The sequence below is a fragment of the Athene cunicularia genome, assembly GCF_003259725.1.
Source record: "Athene cunicularia isolate RWA chromosome 18 unlocalized genomic scaffold, athCun1 chr18_part1, whole genome shotgun sequence".
Taxonomy (NCBI): Eukaryota; Metazoa; Chordata; class Aves; order Strigiformes; family Strigidae; genus Athene; species Athene cunicularia.
In genome coordinates this window covers 4,938,968-4,964,188 of record NW_020799123.1, presented here as the reverse complement: position 1 = coordinate 4,964,188, position 25,221 = coordinate 4,938,968, and the positions used below count along the sequence as shown (strand labels likewise).

Below are 25,221 nucleotides of genomic sequence, written 5' to 3'. Positions count from 1 at the left end.
ACTCAGACTGTTCTATGATTCTCTGTCCTATCTCTGTTCACCTTTCTACATCCATAGGTAAACACATAAAGCCCTGTGTGTGGAAACCACCTCATTTAACTGACATGCATCATGGGAGACTGTAGTCTATTTAGGCATAAAGATATAAGCATACAATCAGTATCAGTAACAAATAATGCAAATAACAAATTTATAATATACTTGCAAAACCTCTTCACATTAATTTGTCATCAAAGAATATATTATAGTATTTAAATCCTGCAACAGATTCAATCATTTGCTGTGTACTTTTAAATCAACTAATCAGGAAAAGAAGTCTCTCTCTGGGGTGGTTGGTGGTTTTTTGTTTGTTTGGGTTTTTTAAAAAATATATAAATATATGAACAGAATAAAATTCAGACATCTTGCACCTCAGGATGTCTACAGCCACACACTTGATGGTAACTTTCTAGTTACAGCAAAGGCTGAAATGCTGTTTCTCAGTCTGTGCTCAAGCACCTGGTAACACTGCTTCCTTTCTCCACTTCTGCATAAATGTTGTAGCTCTTTTTTCTGAGCACTGGGCAATGGGATCTGTAGTAATTAAGGCACTTTGCTTCACTGAGAAGATACAAAATGTAGATCCAACAATGTATCATATAATGCAGCAAAGGGAAGCTCCAGACCATGAGGTCCTTTTTAAAATATTCTCAGAAGGCTTAGGAGACTCAGAAAAGTTAGAGAATCCTTTTTTCACATGTAACTTACAAATACGCTTTCATACCTTTAAAGGTCTTACTCCATCACAGTGCTTAACATTAACTCTTCAATGTACAGTTCAACTCTACTACGCCTAATGCTTATTCCTGATTTTGTTTAAAAAATAGTCTTGAAATGCACTGGCTGTGTTGGGAACACAGTTCCAGCATCTGTACTCCAAAAATTGATTTTTACTTCAATGCAACTCACCACTCAACCTGCAAAGTGGAAGATTTTGTCTTTCCTCCTCCCCCACCCTGTTTCCTGAAACCTCACTTTTTTTAATAGTATGTTTTAAATTAATTTCCTTTGTATATGTTTGACGAGAATAACCGCACGACTAATGCCATGGATGTAGACTTCTTCCAAGAATCTAATTTTATTTTCTTCTAGAATGCATTTTGCAACCCAAGATCTTTTAAAGAAGAATGGAAAATAAATCTACCTGGTACTGTGCCTAACCCCCCAGGTTCTCTGTGTTAGTTCAGTCTCACCACTGCGTGGCATGTAAATCTGTACACAGACACTAACAAACAGCGCTTTCGTTGGAATACAACTGTGTTTATAATGGCCACTGCCCCTCACCACCTGACCACAGCCTCTGGTTTGGAAGCACTCAGTCCACAAGCTGGGTTTGTGCAAATGCTCCTTGCTGAAAATCACTCCTCAAGAATTTCTACCTTTACTAAATATGTAAGTGAAGAGATCCAAGCAGAGTCTTTGAAAAGTATGCATTCTTCATAAGATTTTAAATTATTTTCCAGAAAGTATTAATCATTGCTGCTCCTAATTTATATACCAAAGAAACCCCTCATAACCAGAGATGGGGAATGTGAGCAAGCTATTCTGTCAACCCAGATGGAATCTGAAACTGTTGGCTCTGCGATGTATTATTTTGCAGTGATCAACTTGATGTAAACATTTATCTGTGAAACTGATAGTGGCTGATAACTCTAGGAACTCTAATACTGTCCTGTTGTTGGCTTCCACAGATCCCATTGTGATTTACCACTGTCACCCTGCCAGCAAACCAAACACAGACAGAACTCGACCCTTTTCCTTCAGGGAGGGCTGTCCTGTCCTTGCTAGCAGCGTAACTAGAGTTATGCCACAACCTATTAAAAAAACAATTAAACAGAGGCCTTCCAGATCACTGATATGCTAGGAAAATTCCATTTACATATTTGAAATAAGCACTTATCTTTAAACTCACATATTAATTTTGCCTTTGGCATTATTTCTTTTACCTGATGCCTGCATCTAAACTGATATAACTAAGATGGGTCAATTTTTCATCTCCAATTGCTCCAAATGCTGCTTTGGAATATTTAAGGAAGGGTCAACAGTTTAAAAAGCAACAGTCATTAATATAATTATTATTACTACACTTTCTGTTAATCGATTTCACAATGGGAAAGTAGTTGCAACTTTACACATGGAGTAACCATTGCTCCTAAATTTCTAAGTATAGGGAAGGTAATCAGGCCAGTAGTACAGCTAGTTCCAGACAATTTTTCTGCTATGATCAGTATTTTTCTTTATACTCATGCTATAACCTGTTGAGAAAGAAAATTGCTTTCCAACTCTTAAGCACCTAAGTATTGTTTTGAAACATGAGTATTCTTAATCCTTCCTCTATTGTCACTGATTTTATCACGCCAGGTCTTGCATAGTATGTCAATTAGTCCCAAGGATTTAAAAACACCTAAAAAGCACATTTTGTTGTCACACATTCCTTCAGTTTCTTTCATAACTCCTTTTAAAAAGGTGACCACCATTAACACGTTCATTATTTATCATCATTTTGTCCTTTCCGTTGCTCCCTAAAGCTAAAACCCTGTCTCATGTTCTCTGAGCTTCCTTTGGAATTCTTAACACACCTTACAAATTCTTTGCAACCTTATGTGAGAAATCCTTACTAAGCACATTAGTAATGACAAATCTAGTATCAAGTTTTGTAATGACCTCTTATTCAGTAGTATATGAGTATCTAGTCCTCAATTACTTTTTCTCTTTTATCATTACATAATTTTGAAAATCAGATTAAACTAGTGATCAGTTCCAAGTCCTAGTAAATAAATGCCTAAGAAAATAGTTTCTGAGATAAACCTGGGTTCATAACAAAGGAAAGAGAAAAGAAACGTACATATGCAGAGACTTTTGGGCCTTGGCTGCTTCTTCCTTGGAACTGTATCGGACTACAGCATTCCCTTGCGTCAGGTTCAAGTGGAATGTTATCAGAGGGCCATGTTGCAAACACAGTGTCCGCAGTGTGGAACCATCAATCTGGTAAGAGGGAAGACAGGGAAATGGTTATCTGTATTTTTGTGATTTAACCTTAAATGCTTGTTAACTAAAGTTTTAAAAGCTAAAGAGTAACTATAGGTAAATGAAAATAAAAGTTTTTCTTCTGTAAGAATTTAATTATATGCTTATCCGTGTCTTCACTGAGTGAGACATCCTGTCTTTTTAAGGCTTCTCTACAGTCCAGTGCACAAAATTTCCCAATTTAGGTGATAGAAATTATCATTAGTCCACAAAAGTCCAGAAATAAGTCAAAGGAAAAACACATTGTTCACAAATATAACTAAATTTTCCCCAAGATAAAATTGGATGTCTACATTCAAGGCTTTGTGACTTACGTTTTTTCTGTGAATGATACTAGTGGAGGACTAGAGGATTTGACAGACTTAAGAGAAGAACAACAAAAAACCAAACCACCACCCACAGGAAAAGCAGATTTAGAATTTCTGTATCTGCTTTAAAACATTCACCTCCATACTTACACATACATAAATGATGCACACTCATTACAGTCTTAAAAGTTGATACTTGATTTGACAGCACTTTGAAAACTTAAAAAACTCCCTGTAGAAGACAGACACTTGTAATCAATACAGAATAATTATTTTTCCTTCACACGAACCAAATGACCAAGGCTGATAAATGTTCTTATCTCTTAAATGTGACAAGTCTCTTTTCATAACTAGTTATGTACAATCCTATTTACCTGGGGTGTGAGGTTTCGAAGAACCAGCCAGCTGCTTGTTCTCCCTGAGCTGTCAGTACTCCATGCAGAACCTACAATACAAATTCCACAACAAAACATTTTATCATGGTGTGGAGAGCATGTTACAAGAAGAAAACTTATCTGGAATCACAACATACTAGCAAGCGTTACTGCTACTGAAAACAAATCCTACAGCGGTTTCCTCACGTCTTGATTTATTGTCATCTTTGCAATGAAAGGCTGCTGAGTGAAAACCTGCTTTTGTTACATTTAAAAGATCTGTGGCATTTTTCATGTTCCCACAATAACCATTAGAAAACTAGCAGATGCAGGTATGACACTGCAACAAACTGCATCTTCAAGTTACACTAGAATTAATCTGGAAGACACATTTTAAAAGCAATTCAGATGTCCAAGCTCAGATTGCTGCTTGCTATTAAAGATTTTTACAGCACTGCAGCATTCTGCTATCTTGCCAATGATAGATTAATGCATATGACTTATTCAAAACATATTTCCGCACTGACAGTGTTCTGATTAAAGATACAAGGACATAACCAACAAAACCTGCTTTTTCAACTTCAGCCTGGTGTTTTACAATGAGAAACTGTACAAGCTTGGTATTTATTAGGGGCATTTGAGAAACCACAGTACTTCTGTAGTCACAGGCGTGACCACACTCAGGCTCCAGAGGGAATCCTGGCATCAGCAATATCTGCCCACCAGGTGGGGTTTTTGTGAAGAAAACAGAGGCAAAATAAATGGCAAGAGGAGGGAAGAACGTTTAATTCTCAAGTAAGTGGAGGCAGATTAATCGTCAGCTTTATAAAATAGGTGTCATACTTTAGAAGCTGACAGTACTTCATAAACAACCATTTTATTTTTATATTTTTATTTTTTTATTTATTTTTATATATATATATATATATATATGCGCATATTTATATTGCCAGATCCATGGTTTCTCCTATTTATATTTAAACAACACAACACTACCTGAGAAAAGAGCCTGCATGAAAAAATTAAGACATTCCCTGATGGCCCTGCAATGCCATCAGGTCCTAAATGCTTCACATCTACGCTCCAAAAATGTGTTCCATATTAAATTTCATGGGCTGATTCACTTATCTTGTACACAGATCATACCACAAAACAAGAAACATGTTTAAATTATATTTTTAGAAATTGAAGAAATGGAAAAAAGTCCTAGTTGGAAATAATTTGGCAATTCCTATGTAAAATTGCTAATATGACCACCTGAAAGATGACAGCTTCGTTTACAACTTATCCTAACTAAAATGAACAGACATGAACTTTATCCCCAAAGCAGACACAATCTGATGATCCTGAAGGTCTTTTCCAACCTAGATGATTCTTTGATTCTGTAATACTTGCATTAAACCTCAATACACAGCTAATACACAGCTATGGAGTGCCTCACAGAATAAAAGCAAACCATGATTAAAAAGGTGGCACTGCGGTATTACAAAACACAGAAGTCAAGAGTACCAGAGGAGTAAGAGCTGGTCCAACCCAGGGGACTGGCACCCCATGTAGATGATGGCTTGGTGTTTGTTAAGCCTGGAGGTGGTCTCGTAGGAGCAGTAGTGTTTCTGGGTACCTTCCATAGTTCATGGGACAGAGAGGCTTGTGTGTGAGAGATTGGGCCAGAGGACCACGTAGACTTGATGTCTGACAATTTACCTGAAATAGAAAAACATAAATTTGCGTATTTTTAGTTAGCAACAACTGTTAAACCAAGTTGGATGGGTAATCATCAAGCTTCTGCTCTGACTATATTCTTCCAACTTTTCGGGAGAGAAAAGAATAGCATCCTGTGAGATAAATCTTCTATCCCTTGAACCTACTTACCCTAGTATTTACATTTTCAAAAAATTTTGTATTTAATGAATCTCACACCTGATACATATACACTTCCCTTTTTTAAATCTCCTACTATTTTGCTTTCATGTAAAAGACAATACATGAAAAAAGACCGGGAAATGACTTAAGTATTTGAAATTAAATTTCATCAAAATTATAATGAAACACTTAAAGATTCTCTCTCTCAAAGGTTTAATAGAACTTAACCACTTTTTCTTACACAAGTCATTTTATCTAATATAAAGTAAGCAGTGTATCAATACGTTCTTCTGATATATTATTAAAATTCCAAAGATCAAAGACCAACAAAAACCGTATTTCTGAATATTCAAAGTAACAGATACTCTTTTTTCCAAGTGTCTTTGAGAAAAAAGAAGTGTTCAGAACATTAGGCCAATGCACAACCTGTCACTCTTTGTAACTTTTTACTGTTCAGCTTGTTATTTCCCTAAAGAGTTTTTAAACTATTTTACTACAGTTTTTGCTGAATCAGAGTTTTATAAAATAATACAAAAACTAAGAATAACAGTTTAGCATTCAGAGTGGCAGACAAAATTGATTCCAACTATGGATACCACAACAAAATCCTTTATTCAGCTTTAGACTTACACATCCCTGCCTTTCTTCCTTGTAGTACCAATGTATGTTGAGAAATTTAAGAGTCCACTTTTCTTGTCACAACACAGTCCCATGGCTACTAACAGCAGCAGCATGTTTGACTGGAATGGACAGTCACATCACTGCATCTTCTGCCAGAGCAAATGGTATTGTGATTATGCTGCCTTAATGCTTTAATGTTGATTGCAGACAGTAAGAAAATATTTGGTCTGACAAAGTCCAAGATGCAAAAGTCTTGTGATTTCTTTTTAAAACCAGATTTGAACTGGGAGATAAAGCTTATACTGAATCAGTGCTTTGCATGAGGCAGACATTGAGGATTTTTTATTAGTCCTTAAAGCCAAATTTACCAGTCACCAAATCACAGCCTCAGTTATATACACACATGCATTCCTCAAATTGCCTCCACTTACTTGTATCATTTAACTCAATGATTTTATACTGAATCATAACAATTTAAGTGAAAGGGCAACCACTCTCCCATCTTCTTGCAAACAGTAGCAACAAAAATAATTTGATGATGATGACAAAGACATTAACAAGGGGAAAATTAGGGGGAGGAACAGGAGAAAGTCTGAGTTTTACAACTCAGAGCAGCTCAGCCTGCAATGTAGCACATGATACATGCACATTACCACAGATTAGATGTTGCTATGTCACGACTTTTTATGGGGTTAACACAAAGATTAGATGACACTGCAAAAAAATAAAGAGCAAATAAAGCAGAAATGTACACCAGATAAAAGAAAAGCAAGCCATTCCTTTCTTTTCCTTTCATTGGAGTAAACCATTTCAAACAAACCCTTTTTGTTTTGCATTGTGCAGTACAACCTGGAGGCTGCAGCTTCATTTATTCAAAGTGAAAGGTTTTCATTGATTAGATATGAAAACGATAATGCAATCCATACAACGCCTCCAACACATTTTTATAATGGGACAAACTGGATATTTAGGCAGCCAAGTTCACAAGCAGTTTCCATGATTTGCAGACAGAAATGCTCCAAAACGCTCATTAAAAAGAATGGGATAATTATTTAGACCATCTACAAGCTCAGCCATATAGGGGAGCATCAGACTTTGGATTGACTTTTAGAAGACATTTAAAGAGCCCCCAAACCCAACCCCTCCACAGCCATGCAGAGTGCCTCCTTGAGGTACTACTATTGTTTTTCCTGAGCTGAAGATGGTTCACTTTTAACAGTGAGTTTATTAACAAAAATTTTCTACCAGCTCTCACTGGAAGGGTCTAGTAGGGGAGCTTCTACTGATGTCCTAGACAACAGAATATTTCTCCTCAAAGTTCCAATGGAAACGAGTCATTCAGAGATCTTGATGCCAATACAGAGTGACAGCATGTGGCACCACGTGGAATAAATACATTTTTCCTTAACACAGTTCCAGGAATACCATCCAACACTCACCACCAAAGAGCTGCCAGGAGAGCTGCCTACCTAACGCAGGACTAAAAAAATATGCTTCTGTCTATAGTAGCACTACTGTAATAACTGGGAAAGCACTTTCTAGGGCCTTTTCTCAGAATGCAGAAGGATGTGAAAGTAGAAAGGCCGTGTTTCGTACCTGCAATGCTAGGTGCGGATGCAATGCTGCTGAAAGAGCTACTGTAGCCGGAGGCACTAAGCGGCCAGGCACTCGATGAAGGCAGCGTGGCATTCTGAGATGATGTTGGGGATGACCCTGCAGAACCAGCAGAGAAGCAACTAAGAAAGATGGGCATATGATGTCTGGTGTGACATAAGCAAATCTATTATGTGAAAATACAAACCATGCAAGGCATTTTTCCTTAATCAGCCTGGTCTCTGAAGTCTAGGAATGAAATGTTATAGAAAGCATGATAAAGGAAGCAGAAGTCTTTAGTAGGAAAGAAAAGAAAGCTGGCACAGTAGCAAATGTACTAGCCCTGTGCAGAAGATAAATTCTGCATTTCCTTTAAGATACGTGACTCTCAAAAAAATCAGCATTAAACTGTTTAGTCTCAAGGAACAGGCTTCATTTAAAAAGGTGCTCTGGCGGCTGCCTTAAGAAATGGCAACTGTAGATGAGCATAGATGTATATGATAAACTAACCTCTTACCATGGGTGATTTGTCCTAAATTACCTGAGGTAAGCACTTCTCCTACAACCTAATGCCCACAAACATTTTTAGATTTTTGCAGACTTTCAGTAAAGCACAGATATATTTTAGCAATCTCTTCTCAAACTGATAACATGAAATGAAATAGCCTGAAACCGTCGTGGTAAATCATTTACAATCTGAGGAGCTATCTAAGCATACGTACAATTTTCTTACTGGCAGCAAATGAAAGAAACTGAACATAAAATAAAATATCTTCTTTATATAGACCAGAATAGCTGGAAGTATTCTCTCTAGATACCAACAAAATTAAGTATGTACCCTAGGTGACTTATCACTCCTGACATACAGAGATGGACTGTGATACTGGAACATATTTAACTGACTAATAAAAACATACGTGAGTTCTTTGGAAAAGAGCGTTGTACTGAGGTAGAACGGAGTAAGTGAAAGGACAATCTCGTCCCTCAGCTCAACAAAAAACACAGGCTGTATTTTCAACTGGAACAGCAACCAACCAAACTTTACCTTATCCAGACTCACTGCACTCCAAAGGACACCAATACAGACTCAGTCTCAAGCAAAACAACTCGGTATCAAGGCCTTCTCTGGAAATAATCTATTTCCCAGGTAGGAGTGAGGGAATTATATCAGATTCAAAGGCCCATATGCTCACAGAGCTGAAACGGTTCCTGGTTCCACATGGCTAAGACTTTCAGCTCATGGTGGCTGACCCTGCAATGCTTCATTAGCAAACAGTGTAAAGCAAAAAATCAACCCAAAAGCTTAGGTTTTGTCTCTTTCTAAGTGTACAGTGCAAGGATGCTATACACCACAGTCTAAATGGAGATCAGCTCTGTTAATACAACCGGTGTACTTCAAGCTGCAGTATTCAGAACAGTCTTTTCCTGGCAGCATGTCATTAAAGCACCAATCTCATAGGGAGCGGTACTGACAATAACAGGTATTTTACCTAGAAAAAAACACCTAGGTTATACAAGCATAAAGAAACAGGTTCAGCAACTACACTTTTTATTAAAATTATATTAACAACAAGATAAAAAGCTAATCAGGACCCCAACAGTCATTACTTTTCAAAAGGTTTTGGCTCTTGAGGGCCTGTTTACTTCTCACAGTAAAAGCTAGGCTTTTGACCTAAAGGGACTATTTCTTGGGTGCACCATACCTCAACTGTGACTGAATTATGTCTTTATGCTTTTCTTTTTATAACTTCAAACCATCCAGGCTGCCTGCCCCTTGAAGTACATTTGGGTCATTAGAAGTTAATTCAACATTACTCATGCACACAAACATTTAATGTTTCAACTTAAAGATTGCTTTCTGGTAAGAGACAACTAAAATCATTCAAGACAATGAAAATCCCTGCTTCCTTTCCCTCATGTTTCACAGCCCTTTGCCTGAGTTAACAAGCCCAGAGCTACAAACAATTTAGATTTACAATCTACACAGGTATCACAGATTTAACTACTAGAACAAAATCCACATTTTTAATCCTGACAGGTCCTTTACAACCTGATTACAACTATTCCTGTGCATATTAAAGTGCTCTATCAGAGTGCAGATAACTTGCCCATCTTGGAACACTGATCACAATTAAACCAAGCCACCTTTCCCTTGATCCAGTTTCAGTACATCTAATTAATAAGTAGCATAGTCCCAACGGTTTTCTGTTTTAGAAAGGACCTATTTAATTCTGGAGTAAGCACTGCCAAGACAAAAGGCATGGAAATGGCACTGGGAAATACTAGTTTGCTAGTCAATTCCCTATTCTTTTCTTTAATGGTTTTGGGGATAAACAGCTCTGATTCATTTTGCTGATTGATCTTTTAACAAAGCTACAATAAATCAGTGCCTCAGCAAGAACTGTGCAACTTTTGTATTGTGTCTTCTGAGTATTTTGCAAGGTGTCTGTAAGAGGTTAGTCAGTATGGAGAGAGAAATCTTGTTCAAAACAAATTATTACAGCTTACAAAAACTTCCAGTGACCACAGAAGTTTATATTACATCTCCAATATAAAAATATTTACATTCCCATGGAAACCCAGAAACTTCTTAGTCCCATATTTAAATCAAGTATTTCTGGATTTTCAGTGAAAGTTAAGAGCAGAAGAATTATTATATTAGGATTACATGCAAAAATATACATCTGTTAATATATGATGTCAACTTCCTTGGAAAGAAAATTAAAGTATACACAGATGTGAAAGTCATTTGTGTGTTTACCTCCACTCTTGAGAAGATAGCGATTAACATCCTGTATCGTGGTGTTTATAGTAGGCCCAGTTGGAACACTTCCAGGAGTAACATCGGGGTCATTTTCAGGATCAATATTCTGCAGTCCTTTCCATGGCACTCCTGGATGGAACTCTGTTTAAAATATAATAAAAAGAAGAATATATAAAATCTTAATTCTCCAAAGTTCCTCTGTATTAGAAGGTATGAGGATTCAATAAATAAAACCAACAATTTAACACAAATGCTTTGTATTTTGTTACCTGGTGGCCAGTTTATGCTGGAGCCATTGGAAATTTTATCACTATCGGTTTTGGCACGTGACCAGCTGTGAGGAACAGCTACAGGTGGACTGGCAGGCGACTCACTGTTTTGAATCAGATCATACCGGCCATAAGAGTCATCAATGGAGGACTTTCCCGGAGGACCAATACTTAAACCTCCAGGTATAGCACCTGTAATGAATGAAATGGAAAGGCTCTGTTTAGGAGTGGGACTAATACTGGGTATGGAATTTCATCAGTCCCTAGATTTTGTTATTATTTTCTTTTTTTCTTTCTGTATTACAAAGATAAAAAAGAAAATTAAAGTGTAAACACGTTAAACAAAGCTTAACAGCTGCTGAAGCCTTACTAGGAATTACAGCTGGGAGATACATTGCTGGTACAATCTAGACACTCAAGTTCAAGAAATTTGCATTACATTACTGCCAAAAAGAAACTAAGTAATTCAAATCATTACACTGATGGTAAACAGGAATTTGCTCAGACAGCATACTAAGGAATACCACTGCAGGCAAGCCCTCTTCTCACCCTTCTCTAGGTATTCATTGCTGACGGGATGGATGATTTGAAATGGCCATTCTCATGTTCCTACAAACTATCAAACAACAATTTGGCACAGGCAGTACAGGTACTTGCAGAATAAAAAACTATTGTAAAAGAAATAATTCACACTGCTCATAATAAAATCCAGGATACAATGAAGTTAACAGAGCACCATGTTCTAACAGAATAAACTTGGTACAGGAAATACAGGAATAAACAAGCCGGGATACTGGAGGCGTTGGGGATAAAGGTGTTCAAACAGATTAGCAATAACTTCTGGAAAAATATGAAGTTTGTGCTCCTAACTCCCAGGGTGGGTAATTATGTAATCCATCATGCCTTTGTACAGGACTGGCTGTGAAAGGTTGATGATGCTGGAAAAACTGTGGGAGAAAGCCAATGTAAAGTTTTTTAGGATTGAAGGTATGCAGATCTGGAGTAAGGGGAAGCCTGTGGGACTTGTTTTGCCAACACTAATGGCTTGTTTTACTTGAACTCCATGTTCTGAGCAACAAAATTTAGCAAATGAGAAAAAACATTCCTACATTGCATGTAGGAAGTGATAGCAAAAGCTTCAGTGCATTGCTGAATGTGACTGCAGAAACCATCTTAAAAATATCACAGTCTCAAAGGGCACTTTGTACCAACCATTTATGAGCACTTACTGAAAATAGGAACATGAGAGAAAAATTACAATTGCAATATGACTCAAATCTCAAAAAGCGAGACTGACAGAGATTAAACGCGACATACCGTGCTTGCTGGAGTTCTGGTCAAGTGAAGAAGCAGCACTAGACAGATTATCCATTGAGTTGGGGTGTGTCCACTGAGGAAGGCGAGACTGGGACTGAGAAGTGTCCTTCACTGACAAACCACCAGTAATGTCCATGTTATTTACATTCATGTTCGGGTTCAGTCCAGCTAAGGGGAAACAGGTCATTAGATATCCATAATATACTGGGGGGTTAAAAGATGTGTTTCAAAATCCAGCTGAAGAAATTACTAGGCATTGATTCTCAGACATCTGTATGTATGTGTGCTAATTTACCATGCACATTTTCAACCTGCTGTCAAGAATTTTTTGCTTTTATGGGAACACCAGTATAACTCCCATGTATTCAGAAAATGTTAAAACTGTGCTAAAGGAAAAAAGATGCAGGGCTAACATTTCAACGCTGTCAGTACTTCTACTTGCCAATCTCCTCACTTGTTGCAGAAAAGGCATTCTAGAAGAACACACTGGAATGCTACGTTTAAACCACTGAACAATTTGCAGCATTCCACTGCCAAGCCAAAATATTCCTAATGCCTCACCAGCACACCCCCATGATATCTGCCATTTTACTTTGCTAACAACATTTTAAAAATCCCAAAGTGACTGATTAAAAGGTCATACAAACAGCTGCTATTCATCAGAGCTGGTATTGTACTATTTGGGCATATAGTTTGTATACTCACAGCAAAATCACTCAGGCTATATCTAAGGAATAATTCTGACATGCTCTGTGACATGAATCTGGGTCCTTTTTGATATATAATCCTGAATGTTAGCAGATCACAGGAAGCTGAGATATGATAAGAACCTCTTAGACTTAGGCCTTTAATTCATCCATTCTTTTGCCTTCTGATGCTCCCTGCTATAACAGTTCACCATAGCAGTCAAAATTACCTTCTTAACTACTGCATGCTAGATAAAGCTTGACAATTCTATTGTATACAGTATAGAGCGTCACAAAGATATTAAATTAATTCCTTTGTATCATAAATGAAGTCTGTAGCATACATCAAACAGTCACAGAAAACAGGTCTGAAAGGTTGTTCTGCTCACCCCGTCTCAAGGCTGAATCAATTGACATCAATCATATTTGACAGATCTATGTCTAACCTACCACAAAATGACTGGTGAAGATTTAAGACACTTTCCAGAGAATTGATTCCAGTACTCTACTTTGCTTAAAGCAAATAAACGATCCTTAATATTTAACTAGATCTTCTTTTATGCAATAAATGTTCATTACCTCTTGCATCAGCCACATGCAAGAAAACTTATTTGAAGCTTTCACATTTTTGAAGATTCCTGCATGTCTCAAGTCTCCTCTTTAGACTAAAGTGAGAAGAGGATTTCATTTTTTCCTTAGCAGCCATGTTTTTGAAACATCTAATTGTCTGCACAACACTCTTTCTGCATTCCTTTAAACTGATCCATATCTTTCTTGAAATAGACTGACCAAAACTGATGCCTTACCAGTGCTGATTAGAGTGGAAAGATGACTTTTGCATGATTTCCAGGTGATATACCTATTTATCAATATGATATCTGTGTATTTTATATTATTTTAAATATTATGCTGTTCACTTATGTTTAGTTCATAAATAGCACCATACATAGATAGCTAATTAAGCACATTTTCTGTTCTGGTATTTGTAAGCAGGTGAGCAAACACAGTTCACCTGAACAGCTACCAGACAGGCATGAAGTACTGTGATTTTGTTTTAGCATTTTCACATTATTGAATACACATATCTTTTGTACTTCTGCATTTGTTATACTACGAAGCAAAATATTTAGATGCTGAATTCACATAATATACTCCGTCTTTTTCATATTGAACTGTTTTAATGCAGGACACTTACCAAGAGGGTAAGGAGCAAAGGTGTTCGGTGAAGACTGTTGCTCTTTGGTCTGCAGGTCAGGTAGGCCGGGAGCCTGGGGATGGGGTGAAAAGCTATCCATGGCTGATTTGCCTGCAGAGGGGTGCAAAGATAGATGTGGAGGGGGAGGCTGCTGCTTCATAAGCAGGGCCTGGGCCAGCTGGCGCTGGTGCTGCTGGATCTGCTGCTGCATGTTATTGATTGTACGTGCAACCTGGCAAGAAAAAGAATCAATAAATGCTCAATTGAACAAAAAGCCACTAGATTTCTTCTGCCTTTCTCTACAGTGAAATAACACAGTAGATGTCTTCACAAATAAAAACTGACTGTATTAATTTGAAGAGGTTTCCTCCAATAACTGAATGCTGTGAAACAGCTTTATTACTCCAGCTCTTTCCTTTTCAATACTCAAGCCATGCACTATATTATTGTTTCTAAGGATGCTTTAGCCGCTTTGATATAATGTAGTACAATCTCTTTAAGCTATTGAAACCGAACTCTAATGGGATGATTGAACTGGCAGGCAAACCTACTTGCTGCTCCTGTTGTCTCATGGGTCCGGAAACATTACGCTGAGCCTGTAACATCTGCTGCTGGATTTGTAAACGTTGGTACGCCTACAAGACAGAAATGAGAGGTCAGAGGTCCAAACATACACAGTAAGCCAAACAAGCTTGCTTGAACTGCTCTGGTACATTATAAAAAAGACAGAAAAGACCGAAACATTGGAGTTTTCTGAAAACAGCCAATGAAGCAAAAGTAACAATTGTTACAAATGTATTTTATAATACATTTAAGTCCAGTTTTCAAGGTGTTTCTCTGAAACTCGTGAATTTAAAATCCAAAGCAGTTCTGTACAGATATTTTTCAAGTAGTTGGATACTGTTCAATTATTATCATGGCATGGCATCAATGCTGTGCTCCACTAAACTAGGAGACATAACCAGAAATGAATAATAGTATCAAATGCTGTTACTAATAGAAGAGTTTTGACCACCACATTAAGATCAGCAACTAAGGTAGTCTGTCATCCTCAATTTTATGTTTAACCCTAGCAAATACTGACTGTTAGTGGTACCTTTTTAAAAAATATTCTTAAAATCCAATTCAGTATTTTCATTACACACTCACATTATATATATATAGATATATAAATTGCAAGTATAGCAGAAGTACCGAACTTTTCATAAACAAGTAGTTCTTGTTACATATGTGTTTAATATACATTCCCTTAAGTACAGGAAATTTACCCTACACTATTTTTTAGTGACACAACTGAAGGAAGTTCTCCAGGTAAACCAGGTCACCAGCACTACTGAAATTTCTCTCTTATTATGTTGTGACAAAAATCTCCCAGCTGTTCGTACGTTGGCAGGTAATACACAGATTAGTGCTGTTTGAGAATATACTGTTACACATACCAGTAAAAGGACAATTGAGTTTTCAGTTCCACTGATCAGCTTTAAAGAGTAATTACTCCACAAATGACTATTTATAAAGCTTGAGGCAAAAAACTTGAATTTGTTTCTTTAAAAAGAAATTCTACGAAAGAAATCAGCATCTGATTATTTTAAGGATCTGTCATGTCCATTTAAAAATTTAGTTAGCCATTCTCTTATTTTATCTTCATGCTTTCAAATCTGATTTAGAGTTTATTTGCCATGTCTTTTAACTTACCAGCTGCAGCTGATAGAGCTGGTTCAACATCGTCATATGCTGAGGATTATTAATTGGCGAGGTTAACTGTGCAGGGCTGAGACCAATGTTTTTTGCTGCAAACTGCAAAAGCTGTGCTTGAACCTAAGGAAGAGCAGTGTATTTTAATTGTACATTTCCTTTTAACACTGGCAACTGTATAAGTCATTAATAAGACTCACATTAGCTGGAACACATGAACTATCAAAAAATTAACAAGAGGCTCTACAAATCTTAATAACCACACTCAAATATCCATTTATGGAAGAGCAGCTGAGAACAAACTTTCAGCTCTCTAGAAACACTACTTTTGGCAAAAAGGACAGAATACACACACAAGAACCCCTTACCCATGTAACATGCTTACTGGCTAGTAAATACATCAACACAGACCCAGACAGGCAACAGGAGCATGACAACAGAATGCATATGGAGAGAAGAGTGCACATGGAAGATTTCCAGGGAAAAGGGAGATTCATGAGTGGAAGTGTCATCTAACCTGAGGGGATAGAAACTGAGGCACTTGAGCACGAAGACTAGGCTGGGATGAATTAAGAGGTTGCACTGGCGGTTGCTGCGGCTGTTGCATGGTCCTGGCTTGTGCTGCTCCGCTATTGCCAAACATACCCAGATTGCCACTCGGTATCTACAGCAGAGCAAGAAATACATTGGCATTTAAAGACATCACTCGACATACAGACTGGAAGTTATTTACCTGTGCAGTCTTTATCCTCAGTGATTATGACAGGCATGGATAAAGAAACCAGTACATGCAGACTGTACTGACAATCAGGTTTAAAATCAGGCACGGCAAAGATGTACCCAACATCCCAAACCTGCAAAACTTTGTACAGATGCCTGAACAAAGGGTGGCTGAAGTTGGAAGATTGCTTTCTATAAGGATGCATAACCCTAGAGGGTCACAAGATGAACAACAAAAAGTACTCGCCAAAAAGGTTTGTATTTGTGTAGCAAGGGACAGGAGAATGCAGTCATTAAACTCACAGCATCCTGTGATCCTTAAATTAACTAGGCAGTTTTTATACTTAAGTCATTTTGCAAAACTACTGATAATGGACATTATATTAGGGCAGTCTCCGCTTCTGAAAGATAAGCTTAATGGGCTGCAAGTGCTGGACAAGTAATGCCTTTAGAAAACTAACTTTAAAGGAATATACGAAATAAAAAACAACATAGAATGATATATAGAGTTTTTCCTGTGTTGTTATTTCTTATCTTTGATGGAACTTCAATTTCTATGGCAAAAATAACCTTTTCATAAGCAGCAGTAGTTTATGGCCTCTAAGTCTCCTGTTTATCAATCTCCCCCTCCATCTCCTTGCCTTTTTCTTTCAGCATGCTCTACCCAAGGGCCAAAACATCCCTTTTGCCACAATGCTCTCTTTGACCAGAGGTGCTAGAAGCACAGTTGTTTTTTTACCACTTGTCAAAGCTATGAGTTGCCTTGACACTTACAGCAGGAATAAAAAAGCCCCCATCACTTCTCACCCATCTCATCACTGAGTAATTATGCCAACCAGGAAAGATGAATTAGAGCAATGTCTCTGCCTCAGAGTCTGTGACAATTAGCAACGCCTCAAAAAAAGAAACCTCACATCAATCAAGGCAGGGCTATACCAGGGTTCAGTGGTATAAAACCATAACACTACAGTCTCCTCTCAACGGATGCATGTAATTAGCAGGCTAATTACAACTATGCAGTTGTTTTATGTCTTATAATGTGAAATGTTTATACAGCAGGTAACTTCTCTACTGATATTTCACGTGAACAAAGATATTGCGTGCACTTTCAGTTTAAACCACCATTTTCCCTGGGGAGCGATGGGCACTAGCAGCAGAGTCCAAGAGAGCTGAAATTCAACTTGTGATCTCTCCCAACAGCCTTACCTGTCTAGAAGAATTCAAGTTTTGCATGCCCAGCCCTGAGGCAAGCCCGCCCAGGGTCTGATTAGGGAGTGCACTGTTTGAAAGGGGGAGCTTCAGGCTTGGTGAAGGCAAAAATGGTGAAGTAGTGGGCTCTTCCACTAGGCCGCCATCCTGATTGGAGAAAGAAAGGGTGAGCTGTGTGCAGTGCCCAGGAGCAGACAGCACACAAAACAGTGTCCCATGGAAATATAAAAGGGTATGGATGAATAAAAATATTTTGGGAAAAAAAAAAAAAAGTTATGAATAACAGGGTATGAAAAGTATGGAGTGAAGGGAGAAGAAAAAGAGAAATAGGATTAAGGTACTGTTTTTCTTTATTTTGTCACACTTAATCCACAACTGTACAATCACCCTCACCCACCTCTCCAGAAGGAGGGATTCTAGCAACAAATCGCAGAGCTATCATGCGGCCATCACCTCCTTAGATTTTCTCCTCTCTTCTCCACCAGATTGAAAAGTGAAAAGGGAAGAGAGACCCAGGGTATTTCAGGGAAGTCTTCTGTTAGACTGCTGAACTCTCAGCAGCAGAGCACAGACATATGACATACCACATACCACTTTTGTTAACCCAGAACTCGGGATCAGCTTATTTGACACCAGTCTGTACTTGGTTCCACATCATAGCTCTGCTCTTAAAAAAGCATTTTTGCATTAATCCCCCTTCCTAACTGAGACACATGAGCCTCTTTTAATATTCACATAGCACTGAGTTATTATTATCCACTATGAAACACTACACCCTAACGCACCCAATGAACACAAAAATACTTAAACCCAACAATGATAATGTTGTCTGTGCAGCCTTCCTAGGAAAGTGATTAAGACACTGCCTGAATGTCCCCCAGGAGGAGGCAGATTTTAGCAAGATATAAGGGGCCCCCTCTGATAACTGGGGTGTAAGGAACCACAGTTGAACACGGATACAATGTACAGAAGGCAGCACCCGTGGGGGGTAAACAGCAAGTCAGAAAATAAAATAAATCACGTAATCCCCAGTCAAACAGGTAGATATCTAGCTAGTATTACAGTGGGGTACCAAGTTCTATCTCAAACTGTGCTTTGATGTCTGGGAAGCCTGCGGCAAGCATGATCAAGTAACACTGTGTACAAAGTAGAGCTCCAAAAACGGGTAAAGTGAAAAATCTTTAATTTGCAATGTGCTGGACTGGTGGGTTTTGGGCAATAGATTCACTGCAAAGAAAGGCTTTTAAACAGGTGAGGAGCTAGGTTATTTCAACCAATAAATTCAGTGCCCCAGAAGATTGTGAGATACCTATAAACCTCCTTTGTTAAAAAAGCAGCCCAGTCCACTAACCAGATACCCAAACAAATGACCTAATACAGCAAGCACACTCAGTAAATTTTGTGTTCTAAGTTAACCCTGCAAAATACATTTTCAACAGCTCTCCTATGATGCAAAGAAAAAGTTTCTTTACTATCAGGCAAAGTGACACTTGACATGCTATCTGACTATCCTGAGGGGGACACTGACATTTTCTAATGATATCCCCAAGGCCTTTCAGCTCAAGATATTTTACATTCTACTGGACATCAGTCACACTCCACAAACAACTGCAGCTTGCATGACAGTAACAGGTTCAAGGATTTCTCCTTAGATCACAGACATATGTTTACAATTCTACCCTTCCCCCTTTAAAGTGAAAATAATTTCAAGCTTCATGCATGCTCTCTCCTTCAGATGCCATTGTTTCCTATGTGAACAGACCTATTGACCATGAGAGATCAATGCAATCCCTCCCTGCCCTCAAAATTTATTCAAGTCTTGTCTCATTGACATTGGTTTTTCTCATTTTGGAAATAAGCAGTGCCAGAGACGGTGGAGGACAAGCCACACTGAATACTCAGGCATCTAATTTCCAGAACAGGCCAACTTGCTGCAAGGCCACCTTCACAAGTGTGTTCCTTGTCTGAGCTGCAGCAAATGTGTTTTGTAGCAAGTTTATAACATATTGTCCACATTCACTTTGTCCTGTTTTTTTTTTTCATTTGAACTTGTGGTAAGGTGCCAACTGTGCTGCACAAATCTGTGCTCTAAAGTGGAACTGAAATCAATTCATTTAACAAAGTATCTGAGTTGGTCAAAATAAAGTACTCTTCAGTCATTCTCAGTCTAGACTAAGGGATACCTATAATGCTGACAATGGTTTGTGACCCATTATTTTTCAGGCTCCTTTATGTAATAATTGTTACCTGAAGACTAATCTTTTCTACCTAACCTTTCCTCTTCTGTAACTTCCTTACAAATTTATGTTATATTTCTCCCTCGGGCTAATCAATTAGACGAATCTCCTACATCTGAATCATCAGAATCATGCCAAATCCAGCACTGCTTTTAACTTTTTGAAGGTATTTGACAGAACTGTAAAATCCTACTGGTAGCAGTATTCCCTTCTACAGTTATCTAACACAAAGCACCACACTGGTGCCCAACAATGTATTACTTTTAGGACTTTGGAAAGTCTTTCACAACAGTCTCATGTACCAAATATGACAGAATGCAAGCAGCATTACTCAAAGACTTTTTAGCCCTGTGAGATATGGACAATTTAGCAGGGGACTCCTGGACACTCTGGCAGTCGCCTGCCAACAACTGTCACTTCATGAATCAAAACGTCCCAACAGACAGATGCAAGACTGATTAATTTGCTAGAGGTCTTTCTAGAAAGTCAGTTACAGAAGTAGTTAGTAGAAAACACACAGTAATAACTTCTTAGAATAGAAAAAAAAAAAAAAACCACTTTTCCAAAAGAGGATGTTAAAATAATAAAATCTCACCACAAAGTAAGTTCTCTTCAAATCTGACAGGAGTTAGGTTCAGGCAAAAGAATCTTGCAGGAAATGCAGTACTCAAAGAAGTACTCATCATTGGTATTTTAAATTTTGAAAACATGGGCATGAAAGAGGTTTCAAAATTTGGAAGTTCAAAAAAGAAACAATCACTGGATCACAGGAAGCAGAGATGGAGTAAAGAAAAATAATTTCAAGTCAACCTTAAAATTCTAGTGATCGTCATCTAATTGCAAGACCTTCAAAAGTGTTTCTGCATGATAAAATAGCCCATTTCTTATCCCAAAGACAAAAACCAGTCACATTCACCAGAGACAACTGGCATCAGAATGCGAAAGATGAGGTTGGAAAAACACCAAACATTATGTATGAATTATAACCAAGGAAAAAGCCTAGTCAGAATATTTATGAAAGAACATGACTGCAGCCAATGAGCATAAAGGCTCGTACACCTGGGTTTCTCAACAGTAGAGAGGAAGAGCTGATCAGTGAATAGGAATATTTCACTAGTAGAAAGGAGACCTAATTTGAAAGGTGAGAATTTCACAGTCTCTTACATGCTCAAGAATTTGGGAGAAAGTTTGGAAGCAGTATTAAAGCAAAGGAAGACAGGACACTCTGCTGGCAGTAGGGAGAAAACATAAAAAACAGAGATAGAGAGCAGGAGGGATGACGAGTCTGCCATGGAACTAACAGAAGCCTCACAGAAGGCAAGCTTGAGCTAATGCCAAAGCAGGCTGATGTTACCTTTCTTCAGAGAGCTGACCTGACTTTTGATCACATACATCTAATACAATGTTCCAGAGTTCAACACTTGCATTCAATTATGATAAAAAATTAAGGGATGTCTCTGTACGGTTCAAGATTTTCAATTAGGCAGTGGTCAGTGAAAGTCACAAATCACCACGTTTTTCTTCTGAGCTTAGCAGAACACTTGATAGATGCAGTGAGAATGAATACACACCAAATTTGAGTCCCAGTACTCAGGAGTAGTACCCAAGACAAATCTCTACACTTTAAGGAAAGAACCTTCGAAGCCCCCTGGGCTTATTTCTGATATTTTAAAGCATGCTTCCAGGAAAAGCTTACATGCTTTTCTTACAAATGTGATGGTTCCAGAAGACATCAGGTAACATCTTCAAGCAAACCTGATACCTAAGTACAGTGTGCTCGCCAGCCAGTGTAAGATTAAGTGGTTGAGATGACATATCAGGATACTGCTAGGCTGGATCTTTTATTTCCTTGAAGCCATTGGATTTTTCTCCTTTCTCTTGTTATGGTGCTACAAGGCAAAAATCCTAAAAAAATAATACAATTAACAAAGCACTGAGTGACAAAGATTGACTCAGTGCAACACAGAATAAAGAGTATCTGCTGCAAGCATGGAGGAACAAGTGAAAGCAAATATTCAAAGGTGATGTTCAGTTGCACAGACAGCTTACTAGTCCAGAGAGAACAGGATGTTCCATGGATCCAGAAGCAAATGTCAGAGCTGGAAACTCTCTCTCCTCAAATGCACAAGGTTTGGTTTTTGTTGGTTTGTTTTTGTTTTTGTTTTTTTAAAGTAAGTTCTGGCTTTATTTGTCAGAGAAAATGCAAGAGAAAAATCACGGAGTCTCAACTCAGGTGAGCTGAGAGAATCAGCTGAGAAAGGAGTGGTAGCAGTGAGCACACTAACACAACTTATTGAAGACTCAAAGCCAAGCAAAAAGGATAATGGCTCGATAAACACTAAGTAAAATGTGGAACGCTGGGTGGAGTGCTTTGTGTAGCTGTGCAGAGAGCTTGTTCACCGACCGAGGATGGCTAAGCAGGAAGCAAGACAGCTCCAGGGTCATGCTCTGAAAAAGTACCTCAAAGGGCAAAAAGGTTTTGGAGAAGAGGAGTTACTCTAGCAGCCTGGGCTGCAAACCTGGAGAAAGTTTTTCTTAGAGTAGGAACTGTATTTCTTTAATTCACTTAGCAAGTTGCTCAACACTGTTAGCTAACAAATATAGTTTGGGGTTATTTCCTTTGTTATAGTAAAGTCACTGTGACAGATTATGCCTAGACTGACAGATTTTACTTGCTTTATGAATATTAATTATTTTAGTACTCCCTTCTCAATAGCTGCATTTAACATATGTTTCCATAATTATGCATCACGCTGAACATAATGCACCTCCTCCTCTGGCAATAACTTTACTGCTCAAGATATTGTTACCTTAGCAAAGAAAAGGTTAACTGGCATGCATGCACGAATTTTGTGACCTTCATCAGGAGAGAGATCTTTCAATTAACATATTCTATAAAGTTTGCCATAAGCAAACAGACTTGCCATAGCTAAGAGTGAACTTTACATGTCAGGAAGAGAAAAAAAAAGGAAGAGCCAGGTTGAGCCTTACGCTGTAGGAAATACAGATACATTTAGTCTGGTTTAGGGAACAACAACATAATGGACACCACATCATTCTGACAGAAGTAGGGAGCCCAGAAAGAACAAATGTTGTTATTCTCCAAAAGCAGAAAAGCATTTTTTTTTAATATATAATCTTTGCAGGAAGCTGCCCTAAGACTAGACTACGCAGCACTGTGGCAGCATTTGAACCATTACAAAAATTTCTTATACATAAGGATCCTCTAAAGGAAATTTTGTAGAGATGCTAATTTCTTCTTATTAATATAAATAACACATAATTATGGAAGATGCATTTATGTTTAATCAAATTAACTTGTTTATGATTTGCATCGTACCAGCACTAAAACTGAGCAAACTGTTTAGACTGTGAAAACAGCAGAAATAGTAATAGCTGTTATTAAAAGGTCAGTATTTATCAGATGTCCTAGCATAGCACCACACTAATTTTCTTAGCAGAACACCTGGGAACCTGTCACAACACAAACCATAACTTTAAAGATAATGCTGTAGTTAAGACTGTAAGAAAACACAGGGTGGAGGACTGGAAAGATAATAATTATTCAGGGTTGGCGAAGTTTTTAATACAGTGTGTTAACAAGACTAGATATCATTACTGTCTCACATCATGTAAATAGCTTATGTAAAATGAATTGGTTTCAGCACAGTTTGTGAAAAGTACGGATTTCTCAGAAACCACCAGAAACCACCACCTCCCATCCTTATGAACATTTCAAATAATCTGTGAAATAAAGAATGGCACCAGAAGATTGTTCTTTCCTTATTAATTCTGGGAGGAATTCTGAGGTGATTTGGTAGGTCTCTTTGTAGGACTTTTTGTCAGGTTGTCAATCTCATTTCCTACTGAAATCTGGCTTCATTTTTCCCCACATCCTTTTCTTTGGTCACTTTGATTCTTGGCCACCATGAACTTCCAAGGCCTTCTCCTCAGTCATTCAATGGTGCTGGAAAATTTGTCATGCATTATCACAGAAAAGGAAGTTAATTGGAGAAGCTATTTATGACTGTGTGTGTCTACTCTTCTACTTCTCATTCTACTTCTACTTCTACTTCTCATGTCTACTCATCATACTTCTCACCTCAGCTCCTCATTCCTATTTAAGTACTGAAATTCCACTGAAATATATAAGGAGCTCAAAACTGAAACAGCAATTAGAAGCCTAATTCTTGAAGATTTTGGCCTTAGTCCTGCCTGGTCATTAATTTGGGCAAAGGTCACTGACACTCTGGACTCTTACAGAGTAAAAGGCGCTTTTTTTTTTCTGTGCTCTGTTTCTTTGTTCTTCTCATTTCTAGTTCCATTGCATTACTGATTCCTTAGTAAGTTTTCTTTTCCAAGTGTAACACTGGGGCTGGCCATTGTTTCTTTCTATGTGGGAATCAAATCATTGGTTCTTTCCACAAAGACTAAATTTCCCATGAGATTAAAACAGAAAAAGAATAAAGCAATATTTAATTATCCATCACATTTCTCTCTACAGCTTTCTAAACAGACAGTGGAAATTATCAATATTTCTACACAGTGTACAGTTCTGACTTGTGTATCACATTCGTATTTCTGAACTCACCTTGTCAAGGAAGGTGGGGCGGTCCATGGAAGACTCTTTGGAGATTGGTGGTGGGCGGCAGCCAAGGGGTTTGGTGACCATTCCATTATAGTCGGTCACTCCCATTCCACGCTTGTCCATTTCCACCTTCTTTTCCAGCAGAGCACCTTCACAGAACGGGGAAATATATTGAAAAAGGTGATGCAAAGACAGTGAATTTGACAACAGTATCCAAAGAAGTAGGTCTTGCTTACAAAAGCAAAAGCAAGAAAAGAAGTATTATCCAATTGATCTGGATAAGATCAAACTCTCAGAATCATGAATGGTTCCTGTGTTGCTTTAAAGAAAAAAACAATCTAGTTACACACATACTTACTCATGGCCTGATCGAGATTCATATTGTTGCTCTTCAAGGCCTCTTCCGCTGGCTCTCTCTGTCAAAAATATGGATTATGTTAAGAGAAAAAGTAATCACGCTTACGTGATCTCAAAGCAAACTAAGAAAACAGGTATGTGTCTTAAATACTGGATTTAGTATTTACTCAGAAGCACAAATAATGGCTGTGCACATTTTTTTCTGCCTTTAGCAATCCCTACAAATCAGTTTCAGTTTGTCAAGGAAGTACCAGTTCTACAAGGCCAAATCATACTGTTCTGTTTAAATTACTGTTTTCTATGGCGAATGTAAGTATCACTATGGCATGCCCTTCTCTTAGGAAAAAAAAAAAAGGGGG

General features: G+C 38.0%; 1 protein-coding gene across 7 annotated transcripts in view; it reads right to left on the bottom strand.

Moving 5' to 3' along the window:
• The window catches only part of TNRC6C (trinucleotide repeat containing 6C), a 91,592-nt gene that overhangs the window by 3,850 nt on the left and 62,521 nt on the right, over positions 1–25,221 (bottom strand). For 3 of the 7 annotated variants that reach the window (XM_026861336.1, XM_026861331.1, XM_026861332.1), the window contains 14 exons: positions 24,864–24,921; positions 24,509–24,654; positions 17,678–17,851; positions 16,269–16,415; positions 15,752–15,874; positions 14,608–14,691; positions 14,057–14,288; positions 12,176–12,343; positions 10,859–11,050; positions 10,587–10,730; positions 7,829–7,945; positions 5,258–5,452; positions 3,749–3,819; positions 2,885–3,024 (listed from right to left, as the gene is read on the bottom strand). In XM_026861336.1, the coding sequence (XP_026717137.1) occupies positions 2,885–3,024; positions 3,749–3,819; positions 5,258–5,452; positions 7,829–7,945; positions 10,587–10,730; positions 10,859–11,050; positions 12,176–12,343; positions 14,057–14,288; positions 14,608–14,691; positions 15,752–15,874; positions 16,269–16,415; positions 17,678–17,851; positions 24,509–24,654; positions 24,864–24,921 (1,991 nt within the window). The remainder of the gene's footprint in view (positions 1–2,884; positions 3,025–3,748; positions 3,820–5,257; positions 5,453–7,828; positions 7,946–10,586; positions 10,731–10,858; positions 11,051–12,175; positions 12,344–14,056; positions 14,289–14,607; positions 14,692–15,751; positions 15,875–16,268; positions 16,416–17,677; positions 17,852–24,508; positions 24,655–24,863; positions 24,922–25,221) is intronic. The other 4 variants (XM_026861337.1, XM_026861334.1, XM_026861333.1 and 1 more) reach the window with 3 other exon arrangements.